At 38.8% G+C, this 25,137-nt stretch overlaps 2 protein-coding genes across 2 annotated transcripts; both read left to right on the top strand.

Annotated features, from left to right (window-relative positions):
* Window positions 1-1,852: 1,852 nt before the first annotated feature.
* On the top strand, window positions 1,853-8,683 carry LOC111576699 (E3 ubiquitin-protein ligase TRIM39-like). The gene is made up of 5 exons (XM_055007954.1): window positions 1,853-2,436; window positions 4,289-4,522; window positions 6,587-6,734; window positions 7,172-7,198; window positions 7,312-8,683. The coding sequence occupies exons 1-5, from the start codon at window positions 1,861-1,863 to the stop codon at window positions 7,857-7,859; spliced, it is 1,533 nt and encodes a 510-aa protein (XP_054863929.1). The 5' UTR covers window positions 1,853-1,860; the 3' UTR covers window positions 7,860-8,683.
* A 737-nt stretch (window positions 8,684-9,420) lies between these two features.
* On the top strand, window positions 9,421-24,187 carry LOC111576697 (E3 ubiquitin-protein ligase TRIM39-like). The gene is made up of 8 exons (XM_023282524.3): window positions 9,421-9,514; window positions 12,611-13,080; window positions 13,923-14,114; window positions 14,221-14,316; window positions 18,059-18,292; window positions 20,415-20,562; window positions 22,069-22,095; window positions 22,987-24,187. Exons 1-8 carry the CDS (start codon window positions 9,508-9,510, stop codon window positions 23,523-23,525), a joined length of 1,713 nt encoding a protein of 570 aa, XP_023138292.2. The 5' UTR covers window positions 9,421-9,507; the 3' UTR covers window positions 23,526-24,187.
* The last annotated feature ends 950 nt before the right edge of the window (window positions 24,188-25,137 follow it).

Here is a 25,137-nt window from a genome sequence, read left to right as displayed (position 1 = left end):
CAGAACAGAGGTGGTTTAAACTCTTTCCAGTATAGTCAGACATACAGGAGAGCAAAAATGTATTTTTAAGGGTACAGATGCTAGCTAATTGTCCAATTGTGCGAAGCAATTCATTTGTTTTGATGATGCTAATGAAATAACTTCTTTTTTTCCCCCCTCAATTACTTTTTGGGTGAGAAATTGTCACATTGGAGTTACTTGGGAAATGTGCATGATCCTGTGTTTGATCCAGATATGTCGACTATTCAGAAAATAAATGATGTGTGCCTGATAATATTGCTTTTTGGTATAAACAGAAGTAAACCAGCCTAAAGGTCCCATACTGTGAACCTTTTCAGCAAATGAATCCAAGCAAACCAGTATATCTTTCATATTTTCAGCTCAAAATACTGCAAAGATGGTTCACTATGACTGTGTGACCCCTGGTTTTACTGCTATTTCAATCTGGACTGTTTTACTCTGAAAACCAGTAAGCTGCTGCTGTTCTCAAACCCTTCAGGAAGAAAACTCTCCCTGTGTCTGTTAATCACAGTTCAAGCCGAGCTGTTGTCAAAGATATCAACAGTGGGAATAAATCCTACAATTTCTCATCCGCCTCCATTATCAGGTAGAAGTTTTCATTTGTTGTAATTGTAATTTATTGTCAGTTAGCTCACGTTAGCTTGCTAAATACATAGCGGACGTGTTTAGAAAGTAATCCTTCCCACAACTTAATTGCTTATGGTTTCACAAAAAGAAAAGTTGTATTCATGAACAACAATAAACCTTTAAAGTTGCAAATTGGTCTAAATTTTACATCCCCTCTTCTTAGGTGTCATTTCTTTTACAAAAACAAATTCTACTGACCGTTGCACAATTAAACTGATGGACATAGTCTTAAGGGGACGAGCTAAAGGAGTAAGAATCTAATTGAAGCAACTTAATTTTTTAAAACTGCTAAGTTTAAAAATGTGTGTCTTCATAGGTATGGTAATTAAGTACATGCCAATTAAAATTCCTTTGAAATAAACTTGAACCAACTTTCAACCTATTGTTAAATTAGTGATAATTGAAAATATGCTTGGATGCTGTTCCGAGACAAAAGTGTATAAATAAAGTTACCATAAATTTATGCAGAGAAGCTTGACTTACGGAAAACAAATTGCAAACTCCCCCTAAAAATTCCCAGCTATTGTTAGAAACAAAAACGGAAAGGAAGAGGATGAATAAAGGTGCAACTAGTTCTTCGTTCTACATACAAATTTTAATGAGACAGTGCACCAATCACAGATCACAGTTACACCCATAAGTCCCGGCACAGATTCTAATACTCCAGTTACTGTCATACCTCAGAGAGCAACCAACAACCGCACAGGTATGTCTCGATATCTTATTCTGTCAGTGTAGTGGGCAGGATTAGGTTTTAATTTCTACTCTGTAAAAGGGGTTTAGTATACTTGTAAAGACATGGGGACTGTTTTTTAGTTGCTATTGAATGTCTTGCAGCTTATGAAAGCATAAATGTAAGGTATGGTAGGATATTAGAGTAATCTGTCTTTTATTACACTGTAAATAGAAAACAAATAACGATCAAGTGGATAAGTAAAACTAAAATACAGAATTATAAGTTTTCATTGAGTCAAAGTCAAAGATATTTCCTCCTAGAAACATTCATGACTGTCCCCGGTGTTTATTGATACCATCAGTGTGGAAGTATTTACTTGTCCACATTCCATTAAAACTGTTTGATTGAGGAAGAGATGGAAAGAAAGTACAAATCAAATTTCCCCCAAAGTTTAGATTCAAATCAGAAAACACTCTTCTATTATCTCTAGAAATCATTTTGTGCCGTTTTATTTTACTTTCCCAGTAATTTCGGACATGGCAGACCCACTGGATGTGCACCAGTTCTGCTGCTCCATCTGTCTGGAGCCTTACACCGACCCGGTCTCGATTCCGTGCGGACACAACTTCTGCAAGCTCTGCATCGGGAGCTACTGGGACACCTCAGAGCTGAGCTGCTGCCCCCTGTGCAAGGAGAAGTTTTACAAGAGACCCGAGCTTCGGATCAACTACTCCTTCAGAGAGGTTGTCAATCACTTCAAAAGTGCAACTCCAAGTCCGCTGGTAAGCAGAAAAGGCAGTGAGGCGAGAGCTGGCGAAGTACCGTGTGACGTCTGCACAGATGTGAAGCTGAAGGCCAAAAAGTCCTGCCTGGTTTGTATGGCGTCTTACTGTGAGATTCACCTGGAGCCTCACAACACAGCAGCAGCCCTGAGCAGACATAAGCTTGTTGAACCGATTAGAAACCTGGAGGACAGAATATGTAAGAAGCACGAGAAGGTCTTGGAGCTGTTCTGCAAGGAGGAGGAGAGGTTTATCTGTCAGATCTGCGCTCAAACCGACCACAGAAGGCACCAAGTTGTGACGGCAGAGGTTGCGTCACAGCAAAAAATGGTAAAAATTGAGATTTTGTTTCATTTTAAAGGGCGACAAAGCAAAAATGATTGCAGACAAATTGAAAGCCTCTAAATCTAACCTTACTTTTGATTAAAAGCCCAGTTTGTTTGGAAATCTGCTGCATTGCTTCAAATCACAACACAATAAGAGGTCAAGAAGCAAAAAAGTTGAGAATCTAGAGTTAGGCGTAAGGTCAGGTTCACTGTATACCAAGGTTTCACCCCTCCTGACAATCTAAGGAGAAAACCGTTACCTAGTTTTAAAACTCCCAAGCTTGGTTTGAGGTTTAAGGTCTGGTGATAGCAGCATTCAGAACTGCAGAAATATGCAGCAAACATGTTCATTTCTGTACATGTTTCCTTCCTTTTGCAATAATACTCTGAACATTTGCACAATCTTGACAAGAAAATACCAAACGGGGTATAAAAAAAGGAGGTTTGCTTGCCAGCTACATAGTTTAGCCATCTATCATGCCAGCAGTCACCAAGCATCTAACCAAATGTGGTGTAAGGACAGTTTAATTTTGCAGTGCCACTCTCTGGTGTGAACAGGCCTTTAGGGTTCAGTTGCTTGGTTTCCGTCTCAGCCGATTTCATCATGACGTGTATGTTTGTGACTGCAGCTAGCATAAAAAGACTTGCATGTTCCAAAACAGAAGTATAACTTAACACAGCCGACAGCTTCTTACACACTCGTGCAAGTCTGATTTGGTGTTTTCACTACAACTGCTGCTTTTGTTTTCCTTCCAGATTCAGATTAAGAGGAGGGGGAGAGAAGTGGAGTTGATGATACAGGATCGACAGAAGAGGATTGAAGGAATCAACCACTCAATGAGACAAACTAATGTGGGTTCCAAATGTGAACGGCTGCAAAGAAACTTCCCTTATCAGCCCCTGTCAGAGATGCTTCTAAACTCAACAGAAAGGAAATTCAGTGTCACAGATGGCGCTGAACACCTCCTATTTATCAGCTGTGCACACCTGCCTCCACTCAAACACACCTGTCTGCAATGTGCCCTCATTAATCCCTCAGTCCTGAAACCAGAAAGCCTCATTTACAAAAGAAAATAGATTTTTAAAAATGGCAAAGAAAAGGCAAAAAACAAATTAGTGTTAGACAGGGATGTAAGATTTTGGCTGAATTATTTCTGAAGTGCCGCTACATTTTTTCCCCGATAAATCTCAATTTATCGGGGAAAAAAATGCATATTTACAGGTTTAAACAACACCAGAGAAAAGTCTAGTTGAAGCAGTTATGTGGAACTTTTACTTTATGTTGTTGCTTTTGCTGTCAGTTTTCATTTTACACATGATTTTACTTGATTTCTAGTGTTTCTGTTGACACAGTTGACAGCACAATTAAAAACACGTACTTTGATCACATTGCTGAAACAAACTAAGAACTGGTTTCTACGCATTTGGAAGCAAACTGTCTTCACCTGGGTCTGGGATGTTTCTGCATGGAGTTTCCATGTTCTCCCTGTGCATGCATAGGTTTTCTACAGGTTCTCTGGCTTCCTCCCACAGTCCAAAAACATGCTGAGGTTAACTGGTGATTCTAAATTGTCTGTAGGTGTGAATGTGAGTGTGATTGTTTGTCTCTATATGTAGCCCTGTGATAGACTGGCGACTTGTCCAGGGTGTCCCCTGGCTTCACAGTAAGTCAGCTGGGATAGACTCTAGCCACCCACGACTCTAATGAGAACTGAACAGTGAATAGATAATGGATGGATGGATGAAACTGAAAACTTCCACAGTTGGCTTAGAAATCACAGCTTTCATGGTTTATCATTACTCAGTGTTGATGTACACAGGACTTAGTTTTCATTTTCTATGTGCTTGATTTCTAGGAGAATGCACAGAGACAGATGGAGACAAGCATTAAGGTGTTCACATCCGTGATGAATTCCATCCAAAAGACCCACAAAGACCTGATGAAGGAGATCAAGGTGAGACACGACGCTGAGCAGAAGAGGTTTGAGGAGCTCATCGCAGAGCTGAGGAAGGAGATCGATGAACTGGAGAAGAAAAATGTTGAGCTCCAGCAGCTCTCACATATTGAAGACCACATCAGTCTCCTGCAGGTCAGTGCACCAACCATCTAATCTGGTTGTCCATGTGAATGTAGGACTGTATGTAGATGTATGCCAACACCAGCGCACGCATCAGCGGGTTTGACATATATAGGCCAATAACAAGTCTGAAAGTCTATTGCGATGCATGCAGCCATGCAAGGCTATAATGCTCATTACACACCAGGAAACAAGACACGTCAGGTCGATTGTATTTACTTAACTCAAAGAGCATCACTGTCAGAACAACAAGACAACCTCTATTCTTAGACCCTGGATTTGCATAATGGAAAGAGCTGAAGTTTTACTCAGCACTGCGGTACACCATCACGTTTGAGCATTTTCACATCGTAGAGGGCGTGATTTTTTGCATTATAATGGCCAACATCCTTTCAGATGCTTTTTGTGTCATTGTCACTGCTTTAAACAGTGTTGTTTCCAGACACGGCAGGCATCTGATTCATGAATCCACTTTGTGTTACCTGCCCAAGAACAAATAATACATCCATCCATTATCTATACGCCGCTCAGTCCTCATTAGGGTCACGGGGGGGGGGGGGGGGGGGGGGGGGGGGGCTGGAATCTATCTCATCTGACTTAAAGTGAAGGCAGGAGACACCCTGGACAGGTCAGGACCAAACAATGAAGAGACAAAATTATCTGCCTTCATTTGAATGTAGTGGAACAAGATATTTCCCTAACAGAGCTAAAAGTAGAAGAAACACTGGCTATACGCTAATCATTCATTCTATTAAAACCACCTGTTTAATACTTTGTAGGTTCCTCTCATGCCATTGAAACAGCTCTGACTGGTCCGGCATGGACATAGTACCTGGGGGGATCTTGTAATGTCTGACACAGGGATCCTTTGGGTATGGTGGGTTGGACATCATGGATGCTCAATCAGAAAAACACTGGTGGAGTTTGGAAGTCGAGTCAGTGCCTTGGTGCTTTTGGTCGTGTTCCTCGAGTCATTCCTGATTATTTTAATAGAGTGGTAGGGCACATTGTCACACTGGTTTAGTCTGCAGCAATATTCAGGTGGATGGAACATGTCAAAACAACATCCACATTAATGCCAGGATGTAAGGTTTCCCAGCAGAACATTGCATTGTCACCTGTCAGTGGTTTGAATGCTGAGGCGGATCAGTGTATGTTCATCAGGTGACCAGAGACTTGATTTTAATAAACTCACCGAATTACCTCAAAAGTATCTGTGTGTAGAGCTTGTTTTTGTTGCCAATATGATTAAAAACTAATCAATGCAGGTTTAAGTGGAAAAAAACCCATAGTCATAGATAAGAATTTTAGGCAAAATATTGAACTAGTTTTTTAATTTAGTTCCAACCATATAGAAATGTAAATGTTTATAGTTGCTCTGAAAGTTACAGAGATTCAACACAAGCTTCTTTTCTGACGTCTGACAGAATTGTGGATTCCAGTTTGGTTGCAAGTCCTAATAACTCATTTTCTTTCCTTGGAAATAATCCCCTTTTGTCTTAAAATGACTTCAGTGTAATTCTACACAATTATCTGCACACACTCCTCCGCCATTTACAGCTCAAGCACACCAGCTCGCCAATGACTTAACCACAGTTAAACTACTCTACACCACACAATGGCAAGTTGTATTATTGCAGCCAGATATGTAAGATCTGAAAGCCAACAGGATAGGTTCTTTAGGTTTGTTACACTCTAGAAGTCTGAATCTATGTATTTATACAGTCATTGGTACACTGCAGCTTCGAGATAAAAATACTCACGTGCTTATTTTGCTCATATTGTGTCTTTTAGTGTATAAAAAACACCATATGGGCATGTTAACAAGATTAAAAACGTGCTTTTTCACCAGAAAGGGTGCGAAGAACTCATGCAGAGATGGATGTCACTTATGGAGAGGAGGAAGAAGAAGAAGCTTGTCCTGATTTTAAAGCACACTAGCATTAAAAAAAGCAAAGCCCGGTATAGGTTGGCTGATGTTATCTATACATATAAAGAATGTGGGCTTATATATCCATCAGAATTTTTTATTCACAAAAGCTCAGCACAACATTGTTTCTGTCTCTGATTCTACAGGCTTTCAGTGAAGCCCACACACTCCCACCTACTCAGAACTGGCCAAGCATCCCAGTTAATGAGGTGGATTTTTTGGATTATATACGAACATCTTTGATTAGCGCTAAAGAGTTCATCAAAACGGAAATTAAACAGCAGGAAGTCACTGGTAAGTTTGACACATTAGCAGTAAATGCTGTACTGTATAATGCAAACTTCAGTCCATTCATCAAATATAAATACTTTCGGGTCAGATGATGTAAAAAAGTAGAGATGTGAAGTACCAGACTTTTGCTTAGGCAGTTTGTGCTGATTTTCCTAAGAAGAGGTTTTTAAAAATGACAGCAGAATTAATGAACAGATGAAAAATACTGGTTGCTTCATATTTCTGACTCCATGTGTTTGACAGTTTGATGGCTGGAGGCTGATTTAATGAAAATGCACATGAAACGACTGATAAACTATGTTGTCACAGGAGGTGATTTGATATATCGAGCTATTTTTTATTTATTTTTTTGTTCATTTATGCGCTCCGTCATTCATTATTGAAAACATCAGCAGCGTCATCTGTCATCTTGGTTATTATATTCTGTCCTCCCCCCACAGAGCTCAAGAAACTGCAGAAATATGCAGGTTTGTCATTTTTATTGAGCACTCCTTGCTTCAAAGTTAGCTGTATCCATGTGATTATTAATCAGCTTTGACTGAAATGCAGTCTTCATGGATGGATTTTTGATTCTGTCCAGTGGACGTCACCATCGATGCCGACACAGCAGGGCCCTGGCTGCTCGTCTCTGAAGATGGGAAACAAGTGAGGCAGTCGCCAAAGAAGCACAAAATTCCAACGAGCATGGCGAGATTCACAGAGGACACTTTTGCTGTTGCGACTCAGGCGTTTTCCACAGGCAGGCACTACTGGGAGGTCGGGGTGAAGGGGAAATCCAACTGGCTGCTGGGAGTCGCCTCCAGCTCCCTGAGGAGGAACGAACACATCGTTCCCTGCCCAGATAACGGCCTGTGGACTCTCAGTCACCAGGACGGAGGGAAGTATTGTGCATTAACAAAAAATCCCTTCCCTTTAATGTTGTCGCTCCCTCCTCAGAGGGTGGGAGTGTTTGTGGATTACGAAGAGAGGCAGGTGTCCTTCTTTAACGTGCTGGCCAAGACTCACATCTACACCTTCACAGGCTGCAAATTTACAGGCAGGATTTACCCCATATTTGATCCTTGTTTGGCCGCAGAAAAGAAGGAGGTGGCTCCTCTGGAAATCATGATTGTTGAGATCACAAAATGAAGAATTGATCGAGAACATGCAAGATATCCTATATGATCCAATCAGAAATGGATTGCATGTCCATTAAAAGCTCTATTACACATCACAGATAATCTGTTTGATTTGGACAAGGGAATAGGTTTGTTGTGTATTTCTTGATGCTGATCATATTATTTTTTGTGATTCGTTTCTATTTGCATATACAACACATCTTCAGTATTGTGGTCTCATAATCTGGCTCTGTTAGATGTCTGAACATATACTGACACACTTTATAATTTCAAATCTGATTTCAGTTTTAAAGGTAAATATTCCTGTGGAGCAACATCCAGCAGCCAGTTAGCTTAGCTTAGCATAAACCCTGCACACAGCACTGTTCCTTCTTGTTAGTTTAGAAACAAAGTGGAAATATGACAAGTTACTTCATTAGGTTTTGCAGTTGCTAGGCAACCGATGTAAACACTAGGAGGTCACAGTTTCCGATCTGACACATAAAATCCAGTAAAATGATGAGTTATTGTTTAGGGATGTGTTTGTACATGTATGTACACTGTAAAAAATAAAGTTTTTAACCTCATTTTTCAAAAACAATTTACTGTTATTTTACAGACTCTGTTTTATTTAACTACATAAAATAACTGCTAAAAAATCACTGAAAAAGTATTAATTTCCATGTTACTGCAACAAAACAAGCCAAAACTGTAAATGATGTCCACATCAATAATCTGTATTTCAATAAATGTTATTATTCTTGTTCTTTTACAGTGTTTGACAGTAAAATTGCACGATGTTTGTATTTTAGTTTGATCAGAAGAACATATTATTTAAGTATTCGTTGTTGTTTGAAAAAATATGTATACTAAGAATTTTTTTAAAATGGTAAATATTTTTTGATTTCTTTCGTTTTTTAAAACTAGAGATGTCTAGTAGAAGCTACAGAAAAAATGTGAATGTATATGTTAATCGTTAATAAAAAGAAAATCAAATGGCCCAAATTGTCTGAAATTATAACTACAATTTTTGAATATTATAGTATTTTGTTGCTTTTTAATGTATTTTGTTTTACAGTGTATGCAACAAAAACTGATCAGACATACAGGATGTAGTGTTGTTTTAGCTACTGCTGTTTTGGGTTTTGATTGTAATTCTGAGAGTTTATCTGCAGTTTTAAATAAAATTAATTGATATTATTTCTTGTATTTGGGGTGTTATTTTCATCTCTTGTTTCAATAAATGCAGATATCTGTTTTGTCTTTCCTAATTTTCAGCATTTTACGTGGAACCTCGAAGTAACCAGGACGTAAAAGGTAACAAAGATTCTGAATTAAACAATCATTTTTGAAAATATCCTTTAAAAATTAGCCCTTAAAATTAGTGTAACTTATCACAGAACAGCAAGAAATGTCTTTACTTGAGAAACAAAGGCAGGCAGGGAGGTGGAAACAACAACAGCAAAACCTCACCTGTCGCTGGGAGTTTTAGGGCTTTGCAAGTCTAAACCAGCCGTAGAAATGGGAGTGTGTTAACAAAAGCAGGGCCTGTGTGGAGGTTTGGGTGTGTCGACTTGAGTGGGAGGGTCACTGAGAGTTTCAGGAAGCACCTGTCTGAGTGAGATTCATAGCAAAGTACACGAAGAGAAAGACTGCACTGCTACACGCCAGAGAAAAACATGCAGAGTAAGTGTTACTTTCTCTTACATGTACTTAGTAGTAGTAACTATTTGCTGTTTTTCATTGTATTTTCTGTGAAACTTGGGTTGAGTTTGGGTTTGTCCCATATGTCCAGTAGGAGAGCTACAGTGTGAGGTGAAGCTGGACTCTTTGAAGCAAGAAAATGGCTTAAAAAAAAAAAAACATCTTTGAGTGTCATATAATAACAAAATCCTACAGCTGAATGAGTAAAATTGATCCATAGATGTTATTTAGCTGACATGTTGGCTCTGTGGCTGCTTTGTTTTAACCTTATCTAAGTATAATATCAGTGACCGAGAGCTGTTAAATTGACGAGCTGCTAAATTGTGGTTAAAAACACCAGCAGAGCAGCACTGTTTGTTTTGGTGTAGGTGGCAGCGTAGATTTCCAGTTTAAGTTGCATGTTACAATAATCCTGAAGCAGCTGCAGTGGGGTTGACCGTCCTGAACTTCAGCATTCCTCAGATTGTTACTCAGCCACTAAAGAACAGAATGACGCTTTAAAGACACCTCCTGTCTGTGTGCTATGTGTTGAATGTCAGCTCGAACTGCTGTTTCCTCGTGCCTGAATTTTTCTTATATAAGGTGGAACTGATTTTGTCTGCTTCTCCTTTAAAATATGTGGAAACTGGAAGGAGTCAGCCACTTACTCATCAACCCTCCTGGTGCATTTTAAGCTATAAATGGTGACCAGCTTCTCTTTTCTCTCTCTGTTGTGTCCCCTCCTTACCAACCTGTACTGTAATTATTTTTTCCCAATAATATTTTAGCAATTTCTGGTTGCTTAACTCATTGTTGATGTTTAGAAAACTCTTCTTTTTGGGCTTGAGGCTGCACTGACGGCCTGTTCTGGATGGTAATACAGCTAAAGCAGACTCCCTCCTGTTCACATGTCAGAGAAAGATGTTGAACCACTTTGTTCCATTTGTATTCGCACTTTGCATGGTTGCCATTGGTTTGTGATTGTGTGTGGAAATGGGTGAAAAAAGGAGCAAATTGTTGATGACTTTGGATAAAAGCCTCATATAAATACAGGACATTTACAAAACAGAAGAGAAATGACTTTATTTGGACTTACTGCCTGCTTTGCCTTGTTTTTCCTTGAACATAATCTTACTCAAACACACACTGATGCCTCTTTTGCAACTTTACAAGTCGTCATAAGTTTCCAGGTCACCATACTAAATGACCTCATTCAACAAATCACTATCTCTTCTCCTCTGTGGCTCTTAATGACCTAATTCAAGTGCTCAAGAGGTTTTATCCAATATTAGCTCAGACTTAAGTGAGTTTTTGCGCAACAAAAGCACCTTTCAATCCACCAAATTTGTTTTTTATTTGAAATCATGAAGGTGTGAAGTTTCCTGCTGTAGTTGATAAACTAACACTTCCAAGCAACTTCAAATCTCTTTCCAGTCAGTTGTACATCAGTTCATGTCAGTCCTCTGACTCTAATATGGCTCCTGCATGGCCTAAATGAGTCATATATGCCATAAATGTGAAAAAAAACAACAAAGACCCCCAACTGTGAGTACATTTTGTTGCCCCCTGGACTGGTCTACCTCATTTACTGCTGCACTTTTCCTTTTTCTTTCTTTTTTTTTTGTTACAGCCTCATTCTTTTTTATTTAGAGCGTTTGAAAATGTCATCTTGTTTATATAATGTTTCTCTGCAGTTTTTGCACTGTGTTTTTAATATATTCCTACATTGTCCTTATACCCCTGTGTTTTGAGCTGCTGTAACGGTGAACTTTCCCCACTGTGGGATCAATAAAGTTGATCTTATCTTCTCTAGATCTATGCTCGCACTATTCCATCTAGTTGTGTTGTGTTGAAATGCCTTTTTTGTGTACTTGTGTTTCTAGGAAACTTTAATAAACATGTATCCTCATATTGAAAAAGCAGCTAACAGAAACACCTATATCCTCCTGAGATGCAGCCCGTTCATTTATGTCCTCAGTAGTGGATGTTTGTTTTTGATCCGTATCTTTCGACTCATTTGAGCTACCGTACTAAATCCTGATCAGCTCCGTAGAGGACATCCTGGCCTTTCCAATGAGATCTCATGTGACTGGGTGGGATTAGGGGAACTTTGTTTTCATGCTGAGACAAATTGGAGACTGTTGACAGTTTAATTTATGTTCACTTTAATTCAGTTTCATACAGCTTCATTAGAAAATGGATTGACCTTAATATTGTGTCTTACTTAAACCCAAATTCCTGCATTTGTTGAATTAAAACAAAAAATTAGTTGAGGTAATTTAATGAAATTGACTTGACAAGTACATTTTTCTTCACTTTGAGGTCAAAATTTCAAGTTATCTCCTCTACGTACTTAACACTGGAACAACCAAATTTTTGAAATTTACCAATTGTAACTGTAAATAAGCACATACCGCTTTAGAAATCTGTTTAAATGAAGTGGAAATCTGAGTTGGAACAATTAAATTTTTAGGACCAATTAGCTTAAAAACTTGTGTTTCTGCTACCAGTCATTAGTAATAAATTACAGCAAATTACCCTTTGATTGTAGTGGAAATCTAATTCCCTTAACTTAATGTACAGGGTGTCCCTAAAGTCTGGACACATAGGAAATCTCATTAACTATGTCAGAAGAAGAAAGAGTTGAACTGGTACTTCTCAGTGGACGTGAACAATGGACACATCGAAAGATAGCAGATGAATTTAATCTTTTGGTAAAGCCATATGTAATCTGTGGATTAAAAATTAGAGTTAATGAGATTTCCTGTGTGTCCAGACTTGAGGGAAACCCTGTAGTTTCCTTAGAAGTTGTCATAACTTAAAAAGCCTGATTCAAACTGTTCTATTAATATTTTTTTTAGAGTGTAGTTTGGATTAAAGGTTCCATTTGAGAGAACAAAAAAAACATTTTTAATTCTAACCACCTAAAAGTGAGCTTGGCCTCCCTTCAGTCCGCAGACCTGATGCAGCTTCTTGGTTTGGAAAAACTGAAATGAATCATCCAGTCTGTGATTTGATATTTCTCAGCATTTTTCTGTGGAGAAATGTACCAAAAAATCTTGTCTCATTATGTCTCTCTATCTTCCGTCTGTCTTCCAGGCATCAGCTCTCCAGCAGGACGAGTCCTCTCAGAGGACCAGTTCTCCTGCTCCATCTGCCTGGAGGTGTTCGTGGAGCCCGTCTCCACTCCCTGCGGCCACAGCTTCTGCAAGGCCTGTCTGCAGGGCTACTGGAACCACAGCAAGAAGTTCCTGTGCCCCATGTGCAAGAAGAGCTACTCCAGAAAACCCGAGATGAGCGTCAACCGGGTCCTGGCTGAAATATCCTCCCAGTTCCAGGGCCTGATGCAGGCTGGAGGAGCTGGGGGCGGAGCTGCTTCACGGGGATCCACACTGAACTTGAGCTCAGACGCAGGCCACAGCAGCTCTACGGGGCAGGACAGCGGGGAGTTCGCTCGGCCCGGAGACGTCCCCTGCGATGCCTGTATTGGAAGGAAGTTAAAGGCGCTGAAGTCCTGCGTGAATTGCCCCGGGTCCTTCTGTGAGACTCACCTGAGGCATCACAAGAAGGTCTGCTTCAGTCTTCTTTCATGGATTGTTATAGAGCTATTGAATACTGCTAAATCTCTCACTTCTTTTCCTTGGAAAACCCTCTACTTTCTTGTTTATTATGCACCTTTTCTGCTTGATCACCATATTATTTATTTGAAAATAATATCTGTTTTTGCATATTTAAAGCAACACATACACTACCATTCAAAAGTTTGGGGTCACTTAGAAATGTCCTTATTTTTGAAAGAAAATCAACAGTTTCTTTCAGTGAAGATGACATTAAATTAATCAGAAATACAGTCTAGACATTGTTAATGAGGTAAATGACTATTCTAACTGGAAACGGCTGATTTTTAATGGAATATCTATTGTTTTCTATTATTTTTATTCTTTTTTCTTCTTGTTTTGGTTTGGAACAGGTGCACAATGCATTTCACTGCGCATTATACTATGTATAATTGTCTTTGTGATAAATAAATGTCTTGAATCTTGAATCTAGAGGTACAGAGGAACATTTCCAGCAACCATCACTCCTGTGTTCTAATGCTACATTGTGTTAGCTAATGGTGTAGAAAGGCTAATTAATGATTAGAAAACCCTTGTGCCATTATGTTAGCACATGAATAAAAGTGTGAGTTTTCATGGAAAACATGAAATTGCCTGGGTGACCCCAAACTTTTGAACAGTAGTGTACCATTTATTTTTTACAACATCATAGTAGATACCCTGCATCTATTTGCCACTAGTCTTGTTGTGAAATCAAATTACAGTAATAATATCTGTAAAATTCACTGAACTGGACTTCTGTGCATGCTTCGTCGCGTCTACATTTGACCCCTCACATTGTCGCCTCTCTCCAGGTCAAGACTCTGACGTCTCATCGTCTGATCGAACCCACTTTCCACCTGGAGGAGAAGATCTGCAAGAAACACGAACGCCTCCTGGAGGTCTACTGCCGCACCGACCACGTCTGCATCTGCACCGCCTGCGCCGAGGCCACGCACAAATCCCACGACATCGTCTCCGTCGACCACGAGTTCAAGAAGAAGATGGTGAGCCGTTACTGATTAAAATTAATGGCGACCTCGCTGACATTGTCCTGGTATGAAGCTGTGTGAATATTGACTTCAGTAAGTCACTTTGATTTTCTGCTCACAGAATAATGTGGGAAAGAAGAGGTCAGAGCTGAAACATTTGATCAAGGAGAGATCCAAGAAACTGGAGGAGATCAAACAGTCCATTAAGGTCATCAAGGTGAGTCCACTGAAGGTAGAGGACAGTGTGGTTGTGAGGATTCAGCTTCTTGACTCTGCAACAATGTGTGTTTTTGGTGCCAAATAGGTCAATTTTCAATGAGTATGAACTCAACATTGACCTCTAGAGGAACATAAGCTGCTTTCTGATGACTTTAATTTAAAAGATTAACAAATTTTAGGATTTTGGAGGTATTTTTAGGCTGTCTTTCTCTAACCTACTAGTGTACAATTAATCAGCTGCATGTTATTTGTAAGTGGATGTTATAGATATTCCTTCAACCAGCTTCTGTACTTAAGATACTCTTTCTACAAAACCCCAGTATGTTAAAGTAACGCACTAAAATTTCTGATTTCAGGAAGCCACATGAGAGACCACAAAACTTCAACAAATAAATTCAAATGATCAGTTTTCTGATTTAGACTGAATCGCTGTTTCGTGGCTGGTTTCCATGCAGCTGATTTCAAACTGATCCCAAACCAGTCTTGTGCTGTAATTACTTCCATTGTGCGTGTTGAATGTTTGCCCAGTCTGCTCTAATGTGACGCCTCTCATGTGCTGGAGCTCAAAAGCTTTATTTGCACTTCAAGCAGCTCTCTGATCCAGGCAGGTTTATACTCTGTGAGCTCGACTGAAAGACGCGCTCTCTTCTGTTCCCACCCTTCATACTTTTACTTTGCTTTGTGAGAGAAAATGAAAACACATTTTGGCAAGACTGTGCTCCACATCTGCATCATACCTGCTGTGCTCTGCGGTGGCCAAGGAGGCGGCGAGCTGATGCCGTTTGTTTTAATTTTGCACACGCAGACTCAGATCCTGGTCTGAGGCCATCCAACCGGTGAGACCAGTACAGACATTCAGCTTTAGTTTCTCACACAATGTTTTCACCCACAGGGGCACCTCAGGAATAAGAAACAAGAAGGATCACATGCTTGAATGGTTTTCCATAACAAGCAGTACAGCGTGTGTGCCAAACGTTTAAGAGAACATTGAGAAGCTCTAATTGAATTTTAAATGTGTTGAAAAGCATGACATTGATACATGTTTCTAATCTGAGCAGATTTCAGCTACATGTTTTTCTGCTCAAAATAAATCTCCCAGCTTCAGTGATACTTTTGGTTTCCTGCTCAGTGACACTTTTATCTACTTCTACAACAACAAGGATTCAGTTGCAGCAGTATTAAATATCAGAATATCCACATCAGTGTGTGTATGTGTGTGTTATATAAACACATGACTGCACATGTGCCAACTGCTGCATTTGCTACTTGTAGATGTGGAGATAAGAAACAGTGACGCATCAGTGAATTCTTTCCAGCTTTGCAGAGGAAATAAACAGTATATTAGTGATCTCATTTTAAAAAAGGAACCTGTTTGTACACTTAACTTACTGGATAACTTATTTTTGCGGAGTAAAAACCTCCACTGGAATTTAAAGAGTCATGCTGGTTAAGTTTGGCGTTTTTTTGTTCCAGGCTGGGAAATAACCGGTTGGTCCTGTTGACCAAGTCGCCCACAGGCACATGATGAGCCACTCGGGAGGCAGTTGATTAAAAGAGGGTAGAAACTGTTGAATTTTATAGGTTGATTTGTTAGAATCGAATTGTTACTCGTCCAAGGAACGGCGGAGTTATGTGACGAGCGGCGTACGTTTATCCGTCTCTTTGTCCGTGCACAACATTACCCAAAAACGGTCTAACAGATTTGGATGGAATTTTCAGGGAAGGTCAGAAATGACACAAGGACCAAGTGATTAGATTTTGGCAGTGATGCGGCTTATAGTCTGGATCCACTGATTTGTCAAAGATTTCTGTATCATTGCGAGATAGCAGCACAACATCCCTGTAACCATGACAAGGGAACACCTGCTGACGATCAAATGATTGCAATTCTACAACAAATCCACCACTGCAGACTTATCAGAGCTTATCTGTTGGAAATGATACAAGGAACAATTGATTAAAGTCCCGTTCATTTCTGCCGCCTGCTACATATTTAGGTCACGTGATTCGGTATCCGTACATAACAAACACATGCATAACACACACCTGTGCTCAGTGCAAAGTAATTTTGTTTGTGGGTACATCTATATTAAATGGCCACATTCTATGGTGCCGGGATTTCTGCCATGAATTTTGTCAAAATTGCAGCCATCGGTAATGATACAATGACTGAGCAGCCTTGGCGGAGTACTGTGCTCTCTGCTTTTCTTGTTTTTCATGGTCTTACCGCAGCCTGACTTTGGATAGTTGAAGAAAAGGCATGTAAAGACAAATGTAACCGTCTTATTTGAGGCCACTATGTGAGACGGAAAGAGATTGGGAGAAACACTTTTAACAAGGAGACAATTACATAGATTTCACAACATTAAAAGCCAATCAAAGAAGATAAAACAGCTATCAGGCAGTATAAAATGACTTGCAACCAGCAAAAAGTAAACTAAAAGCAAAATATGCTAAGCTGGAAGAGAATGTGATAAAATGAAAGAATGGTTCCAAATGTAATTTTATAAAAAACATTAGCAGATAGACATAAAATGAGTTTAAAAGAAGACAGAGTTGACAGGTTTTCCAGAAGCCTCTGAGTAGCCTTTTATGTAACATCTATGTCTTATCGCTGTAAATCATGAAGCTGGCATGTAATTGAGGCACTAAAACTTGTCCTTGGCTTTACAACTCCAACATCAAAGAAAGATGCTAAAAATAAAGCACAAATAGCCAGATAAAGTTCAAATACCCTTGTGGAATATAATGAGTACAAAGGGCGAAATTATGTAGTTAAAGATTACATATTAATTAATTAATTAATTAATTAATTAATTACCTTTAAGTAAAAATCAAAGATAAACATTGCTAATTTAAAGTCCAAAACCAAAGGTAAGACAAGGCGCTGAGTGTGTAAACTGGCTTTAAAGCTTTAAATGATGCTGCAGCAGTTTGTTATTACATTTCCGTAAAGTTCCACAAGAGACGGATTAACCAAAAAGAACCGTTTAAACCGAAGCAGTAGAGGCTGAAATATAACGCTTGTTATGAGGAGATTCACGACCATTCACACATTATTAATTCAACATTAAAAGAGGTGCAGTTAAAGTAATCTCTCTTCCCATCGATGGTACCCAAAAACAGTAGAAAGTTCTAAATTCTCCAGATATCTTGTTCTATGTCTGGAATCACATTGACATGGTGCTTCAGTCTCAAAAGGACCTAACTGCTATATCCTGTAAAAACCACCAAATTACAGCCTTTCAGAATTCATCCCTGAGCAGACAACACCTACCTATTGTAATATGAATAGAGCCACTGTCTATTTTTAGAATTACCATCAGTATGGGGATGCAGAAATCATAAAGTGTCCTTTTGTCTGGTGAAGATTAAAGTCTGGGAAACCCTAGATCTGACATTTAACACAATGCAACTAATTAAAACCTTTGACTAGACAGAGTCTGCCTGTAAACAGCCATGCTTTTTTAAAATCTGCAGGCTCTTTGTAACTCTTTAAAGACCTCACCCATGCTGAGATAACCCCAATGACATCATTAGAGTTACTTTCTCAGCCTTTAGAAAGTTTCAGCCACAGAGGATAAAAGAATTACCTTGTGAAGCAAACATGCTCAGTGCCTCTTACTGTCTCTAATTATGTTGGATTTGAATTGTTTGGGCTCCCTCAGAAGTGCTGTCGTACCATTAACTTTGGTACTGGCATTCACATCCACCTCTACTTCCTGTTCCGTCTTCTGCAGGCCAGCGCTCAGAAGGAGCTGGAGGAGAGCTGGCAGGTTTACGCCGAGCTGCAGCGTCTGGTGGAGCAGAGTCAGGCCGAGCTGGTGGAACTGATCGCCACGAGGCAACGCGAGGCCGAACGTCACGCTCAGGAGCTGGCCAGAGGTTTGGAGAACGAACTGAGCCAGCTGAGGAGGAGGAGCAGCGAGCTGGAGGCCCACACTCAGACCCACGACAAAGTGCTCTTCCTTCAGGTAGACCTTTCAGCTTTCTAGACAGTGAAAAAAGTTTCTGGTGATTCATGCTGTTGCCAGAGGTGACAGATACTATTTATCTCTGACTAAACGATGCATGACAGCTTTAAGTGGCTGAGTTTTCCACTTCAGTTGGACGCTGTGTTTGTCAATCAACAGTTTTTACCCCACAAACTACTTTGACATCATCAAAAGTAGTTTTTCAATTTGTTTCAACATATATATGGCAAAAAAGTAGATACAAAGAAATAAGAAAATGAAATTAGGAAAGCAAAAAAAATTATTTAAAAAAAAAAACAAACAAAAAAAACAATAAACACAAAAATCCCCCCAAGACCGATAGTCTTTACAGTTAATTGCAAGTAATTTCTTTTAGGGCTACAGATTAATATTAGGTAATCAGATTTATTGAACATTCAGCCTAACTTGGGTAAACTGTTACTTTATTTATTATTTTAATCACTAGCAGTATTGTATTCTTTTAACTACTCCTACTTATCCTATGTATTAATTGCTAGTTATGTTGTTCTGGTGCTGTAACATTTTTGGATCTATTATTAAATTCAGTTTGGTGTGATATATTTTGTGTGTATTAAGCTTTTAAAGATGTGTATCTGGACAGTTATGTGTATTTTGTCTTCATAAACTTATGATTGTAAAATGTACTATTTCTAACAATAATAATAATAATAGCAATAATAATATTATAAATAATAATAATAAATACAACCATTTTATAACAACAACGAATACAGCAACAACAATGGATACAACAACAACAGATACTAAAACAACAACAACGAATACAACAAATACAACAACAACAACAACGAATACAACAACAAATACATCAACAACAGTGAATATAATGAATACAACAACAACAAATACAACAGTTATTATTGTCTTACCCATAATAACAATAACCTTTATTATTATTATTATTATTAGTAGTAGTAGTAGTAGTACTAGTAGTAGTAGTAGTAGTAGTAGTAGTAGTAGTAGTAGTAGTAGTAGTAGTAGTATCATCCTTTGGGGCAATTTTATGGCTTGTGCAGTTAGAGATCCACAAGTTGGATGATTGCTATCTTACATTGTATATACTGTATACAAAAATGTAACTGTGGACCCACGTGTTTAATCTTTTCTAATTTCTAATAGAGAATGACTTCTAATGAAGTAATATTAGTCATCTAGTCTAACCAATAGGATCAACTTATCCATACGTAGTTTTAATGGGGCACTCAAATAATAATTTCAAACATGTGCTAGCATTCTAAGTGTTACTTCATCAGCTGTTTGTCTAGTGTGTGTCCTACATACTGAAGGCACCATTAATATGCATCTGGAGCACAACAAGGAAGCTTATTTGTTTGAAGATAACAGACATAACAGTGCCATACCTACAGAAATGGAAATCTGAGAGCATCTACCTTAACAGACTTCATATTCTTATTAATTATTTTACCAACTGGACCCAAAAAATACGTTTTTTTAAATACATGTCTTCTTGAATTCTGAAGATTCCACACAATCCTAATTGCAAAGCCAATTATCCAGAGCAGCTCCATGTCTGCAGCAGCTGTTGTTGCTAAGAGATTTGAGGGACGACATCAAAAGCCTCCATGAACTGAGTTACACTCATTTCCCCCCCTTGTGCATTTAATTGGAACTGTTTACATGGATATAATGCTGATTCTTTCAGACATGAAACATGACTTTGAAGTTGCTAGATGAGATTTTTTTTTCTACATACTATAAAAGGAAGTAAAGGCATAAAGCTTCCAATCAGTGTTTGGAGGAACAAAGCTGAGAGTATTGGTCTGTATCTCCTCTGATAAACGGCACATTTGCTCATCTGGACAATATGCTTATAACTCTTTTATTCTTCTGTCCAAGTGATCAAGTGTTCCTTCTCTGTTCTGCATTATAAAACTTAAATTTAGCCCCATCTCTATGTCCTACTGAAATAATCAGTATAAATCAGCAGGACAGCCTGGAACAAAGACAGCAGCGTTGTATTTAGTGCGTTCTCTTCACCGCACAGACTTTATTTTCTCTGAGGGGTCATTAAATTTTCATTTTGTCTTGCCTTGCATAACCTTTCTCTTGCGTTTCCCAGAACCAGACGATGCTGTCGCCCCCACCCGAGCCCACCGATTGGTCAGAGGTCAGCGTCAACACTGACCTCTACCTGGGAACCATCCGCTCGTCCGTCAGCAGCCTCATGGACAAGTTCCAGGAGGAGCTCAAAAGACTGTACGGCAAAGGTGAGGCAGCGGGCCGGGGTTATTTTTTATGCCCTTATGATCAAGCACTATACTTTTTTGATGTGATTTGCAGATTTTTTTAGAGCGAATATATTATATGCACATTTATTTGTGTGCTAATATAGTGAAAATGTGCAGATTTCCATGATAAACCATCACTATACAACTACACTGGATTTTGTCAGTAACAGTGCAGTATGATTGATGCAAGGCTGGATAAATTAAAATTAAAATAAAAACTTCATTCAATAATACCACAATTAATAACGTTCGCTATTGATATAAAACTAGGAAATCCGAATTAAAAAGGCTCACAAAGACAGAAAAATTAAACCCAAGTCATACAATCATCAGGATTCACGTAGTTTCTGCTACTTTTTGCTCCTGTCACATTTTTACTCACTTTGGGCTCATTTTTTCCCTACAATATAAACTCCTGCACCTCTATGGAAACAGAACAATAATGGCTAGAAATAGAGGGAACTTCTTTTATGCAGCATAACAAAATTATAATACCATCAAAAAAATCTGTGTCTTTGATTATTTATTTTACAAAAAATAAAAAAATGTGATCAACACGTGCATTTCAAGTGCACACAGGTGTTGCCAACCCTTGGTAAATAAATGGTGGCTCTACATATTGCAGGTATTTTTAATTTGTTTACCTACTTGTCTCTTATCTCTCTGTGTAAACACATCCTGCAGTTCAGTCAAAAGTTCAGAATTTCTGTCACGTGACTGTTGGTCGCAGCTGAATCAGTCATGGCTTTTCGGTTGCGCCGAGAAGCACAAAATATTTAGCGTTCCACAGAATCTGGTTTGGGCAAATGGTCAATTTTTGGTGAATTTTTAAATAAGATATGTAGACTGTAGTGACTTTGATGGAAATTTTCTTAATGGAACCAAAAATTCGATTAGTCTCTGTTTTCAGTTTGATAAATAGTGTAATCCATATCCATGATTCACCTATTCCAAATGCAATTATTTATGACTTCTTTTTTTTTTTTTTGGCAAACGAGATAAATGAACATGTCATGTCTTATGTAATGTGTGCAAAGTACAACCATCAGTTTAATTTTGGGGGGAAAAAAACACTGCTATCTGTCAGTGTGGAGTATTAATGCAAAATTACTGTAAAATCCTTCCTCTCTTGTTCAATAAAAACCACACATTCGGTGCAAAAATCCAAATGGAGGAATATGTGGGTCACTGTACTAACACGTTGGAATAGAAACGTGACTCATCACTGCACCACACTCACACGTTCACACATACAAGATGGTTGGACAGATGGAGGGAGTGTTGATGCCGCAGTTCATCCACTTGGAATCAGTGCAGAGGCAGCTGAGTGACAGCAGCATGTGTCTTGAGCATTTACAGCTCTGGATTGGGTCTGCATGTTTACCACCCACACGTGCCATCTGCTTTGACTTTGACTTCTTAGCCGGATGACTTGTTGACTGACTCTTGTTCTCTCTTGTTTCCGTCTCTTCTTCTGTCTCCCAGAGCTCCGGAAAGTGCAGAACTACTCAAGTGAGTAACACTTTGTCCGTTTGGGTTTGCGCTTAGGATTTCTTGCACTCATGCATCTAACTTAGATGTGGAGTTTTTGAGGAGAAATTAGCCTAAATGTCCACTAGATGGAGCCACTTCTTCACAGCATTAGCCCATTGGCCTGCAGCCAGTTTAACCCTTGTGTCGTCCTGAGGGTCAAACTGACCCGTTTTAAAATTTGAAAATATGTTTTAAAAAAAAATAAATAAATAAAAAAAAAAAAAAAAAAAAAAAAAAAAATAATAATAATAATAATAATAAAATCTTTTTACAGTGAAGCTTCTGATGTCCACATTTTCAACATTTTTGGGAAATTTTTGAAACATTTTTTGATGGGAAAAAATTGTTTAAAAAAAATTCTTAAGAACAGTCACAAAAAAATCAACCAAAATCCAGTGAATTTCACTGGATTTTGGTTGATTTTTTGTGAATGTTCTTAAAGAAAATATTACAAATTTTACTGACAAATATGTAATCACTTTAGATATTTTTAGGATGTTTTGGGAAGATTTTTACTCATTTTTTGAAAATATTTACAAGAATTTTCTTACAAAATTTGGGATTTTTTAAATAAAATTTTTAAACGAAACTTTTAAGGAATTATTAGAATTTTCTGCCTGAAGGTTTTGAAAATTTTCAGAAATTTGGGGAATTTTTTAAATAATTTTTAGATTTTTTTTCATACAGAGAAACAGCATTTTTTGGTGCCCGTAAATGAAGACAGCAGGAGGGTTAAGAATTCACTGTCACTTTGCACACACTTAGATTTGCTCACATCCTGTATTTAAACAGACACGTCCAGGCTTAAGAAATCTACCATTGGAACCAAAAAACATCTCCCAGAGTCTTATTCTGCTCTGTTCTGTCCAGGTGAGGTGATTTTGGATCCCTCCACAGCCCAGAAGAACCTGGTTGTGTCTGATGATGGTCAGCAGGTGAGATATGAAGAGAGGAAGTCCTCCCACACCGAGGGTCCAAAGCGCTTCAGCCCGGCCCTCTTCGTCCTGGGCAGAGAGGGTCTCAGCTCCGGGCGTCACTACTGGGAGGTGGACGTGGGCCGCAAGACAGCCTGGACGCTGGGAGTGGCCCGAGCTTCAGCCCGCCGCAAGGGGGAGATCAAGCTGAGTCCTGAGGGGGGTTACTGGTGCCTGTGGCTCAAGGGCGGCGAGGTGAAAGCTCTGGCTGCCTCCCGCCTGCCTCTCATGCTGCCGTCCCAACCCAGTAAAGTGGGAATCTTCATGGATTACGAAGCCGGCCAGATCTCTTTCTACGATGTGAAGTCCCGTCTGCATCTCTACACTTTCATGGATACCTTCAGTGAGACCTTGTACCCAATCTTCAGCCCCTGTCTCACCCAGGAGGGGAAAAACGCCTCCCCTCTGGTTATAAGCCACGTTAAACACAGCTGAAGCGGTCGGTCAGGTTAAACACGTACAACATCTTCATAAGGTTTGGTGTAAGCGCAGATATTTGTAACTTGTCAGCCAGTTTTAGGACAATTTAACATGTTTGCGCAGCATTTTACCTCAAATTAGTCACATCAAATTAAAACATGTCATTTTGCACTCACTACAACACTTTATTGTTATGCCAAAAGCTGAAATTGACACTGACAGCATGTATTACTGTGATCAATGATCTGTACCATCTGTACATACAATAAACAAGAGGATATTATAGTGTAAAAATAAGTGAAGGACATGAGATCATTCTTCCAAAGACCAAATTAAAGCTTTGGTTCTTACTGTTAGTTTCGCCTCTGGTTCAGCTGGACATGTTTGCTGAGTTTGAATAATGCTGCACCTCTGGCACTTTCCTTACTGTGTAAGTCTTTATTTAACTGCAACTAGAATTCTTTGGAGACTTTACATATTAAAGCAATGAAGTTAATAGATGTAAATTTCATGCCAGAGGCTTGAAATGAAGATTTTTTTTTTTTATGTTTGTAATGTACATTATTTGAAAACAAAGTAGACCAAGTTTTGTTTTAAGGGCCATGAAACTATGATCTGTATTTTTATATTGAATAATTCTTTCTGAACCTGTCCAATAAAGATGATCAGACACAAAATGTATCTCTGTGCTTTTATTTTCATCTCATCAAGGAATTTTTCCTTTGCCCATCCAAGAATTTAACAGTGGCAGTTAAGTCCACTAAATCCCTTCTGCACTAATCAATATTTTAATATTAATATATCAAGTGACTGGAAGTTAGTCATATATTGCAAAATAATGATAAAAAGTAAATGGTTGCATATACTATACAAGCATGCATTTATTTAAGAAGTACTTTTCAAATGTTATTATTTCATTATTTTCAGTGTGAATACTGTACCTGCTGTATGAAGAGAGCATGTGACCTGATGCTGCCCTCTAATTGGTTCCTAAGGCCCGATCACTTCCTCTTTTATCAATGTCTTATCAGTATGGCTTTCATTTCTTTATTATTTTACTTAATGTGACTTCAGTTCAAGTCCTTCTCTTCCACACCCACCATTATCTCACCATTAACTCCATGTCCTGACCTGAATGAGGTGATGAGGAACATTAAATGCATCTGAATGATAGAATTCTGTCACTTTAACAGATTGGGAAGCAGCAATGTCACTTACTCATGTCTACAAAGCACTTAAATTGAGCTAATAGTGGTGCACCAACACACCCTGCTGGTGATACATAGTTATATCACCTGTCAAATGTTTCTTTCCAGTGGAATTCAAATGCATGTCCCGCCATTTTTACTTTATTTACCCCCCAAAAGACAGCTCCCAAAGTGCACTCAATGGCTAAAGAGCCAGATATTTCCCTCAAGAGTTTGTGGTGACAAGACCTGAAAAAAAGACTGAATATTAGACTTATATTTGCTCCACAGCTGTAAACACAGCTTCAAACAGTTAATTTGTGCCCTCTATATATGTAAACAAGTTTAAAAACAGCTTGTCAAATGTAAACGTAAAACTAGCAACCTGTTAGCTTAGGTTAGCTTAGCATAACACTGGAAACCACAATAACCATAACATC

Source organism: Amphiprion ocellaris, chromosome 23, assembly GCF_022539595.1.
Source record: "Amphiprion ocellaris isolate individual 3 ecotype Okinawa chromosome 23, ASM2253959v1, whole genome shotgun sequence".
NCBI lineage: Eukaryota > Metazoa > Chordata > Actinopteri > Pomacentridae > Amphiprion > Amphiprion ocellaris.
Note: the sequence above shows the minus strand (reverse complement) of the source record. Positions and strands in the feature narration are given on the sequence as shown.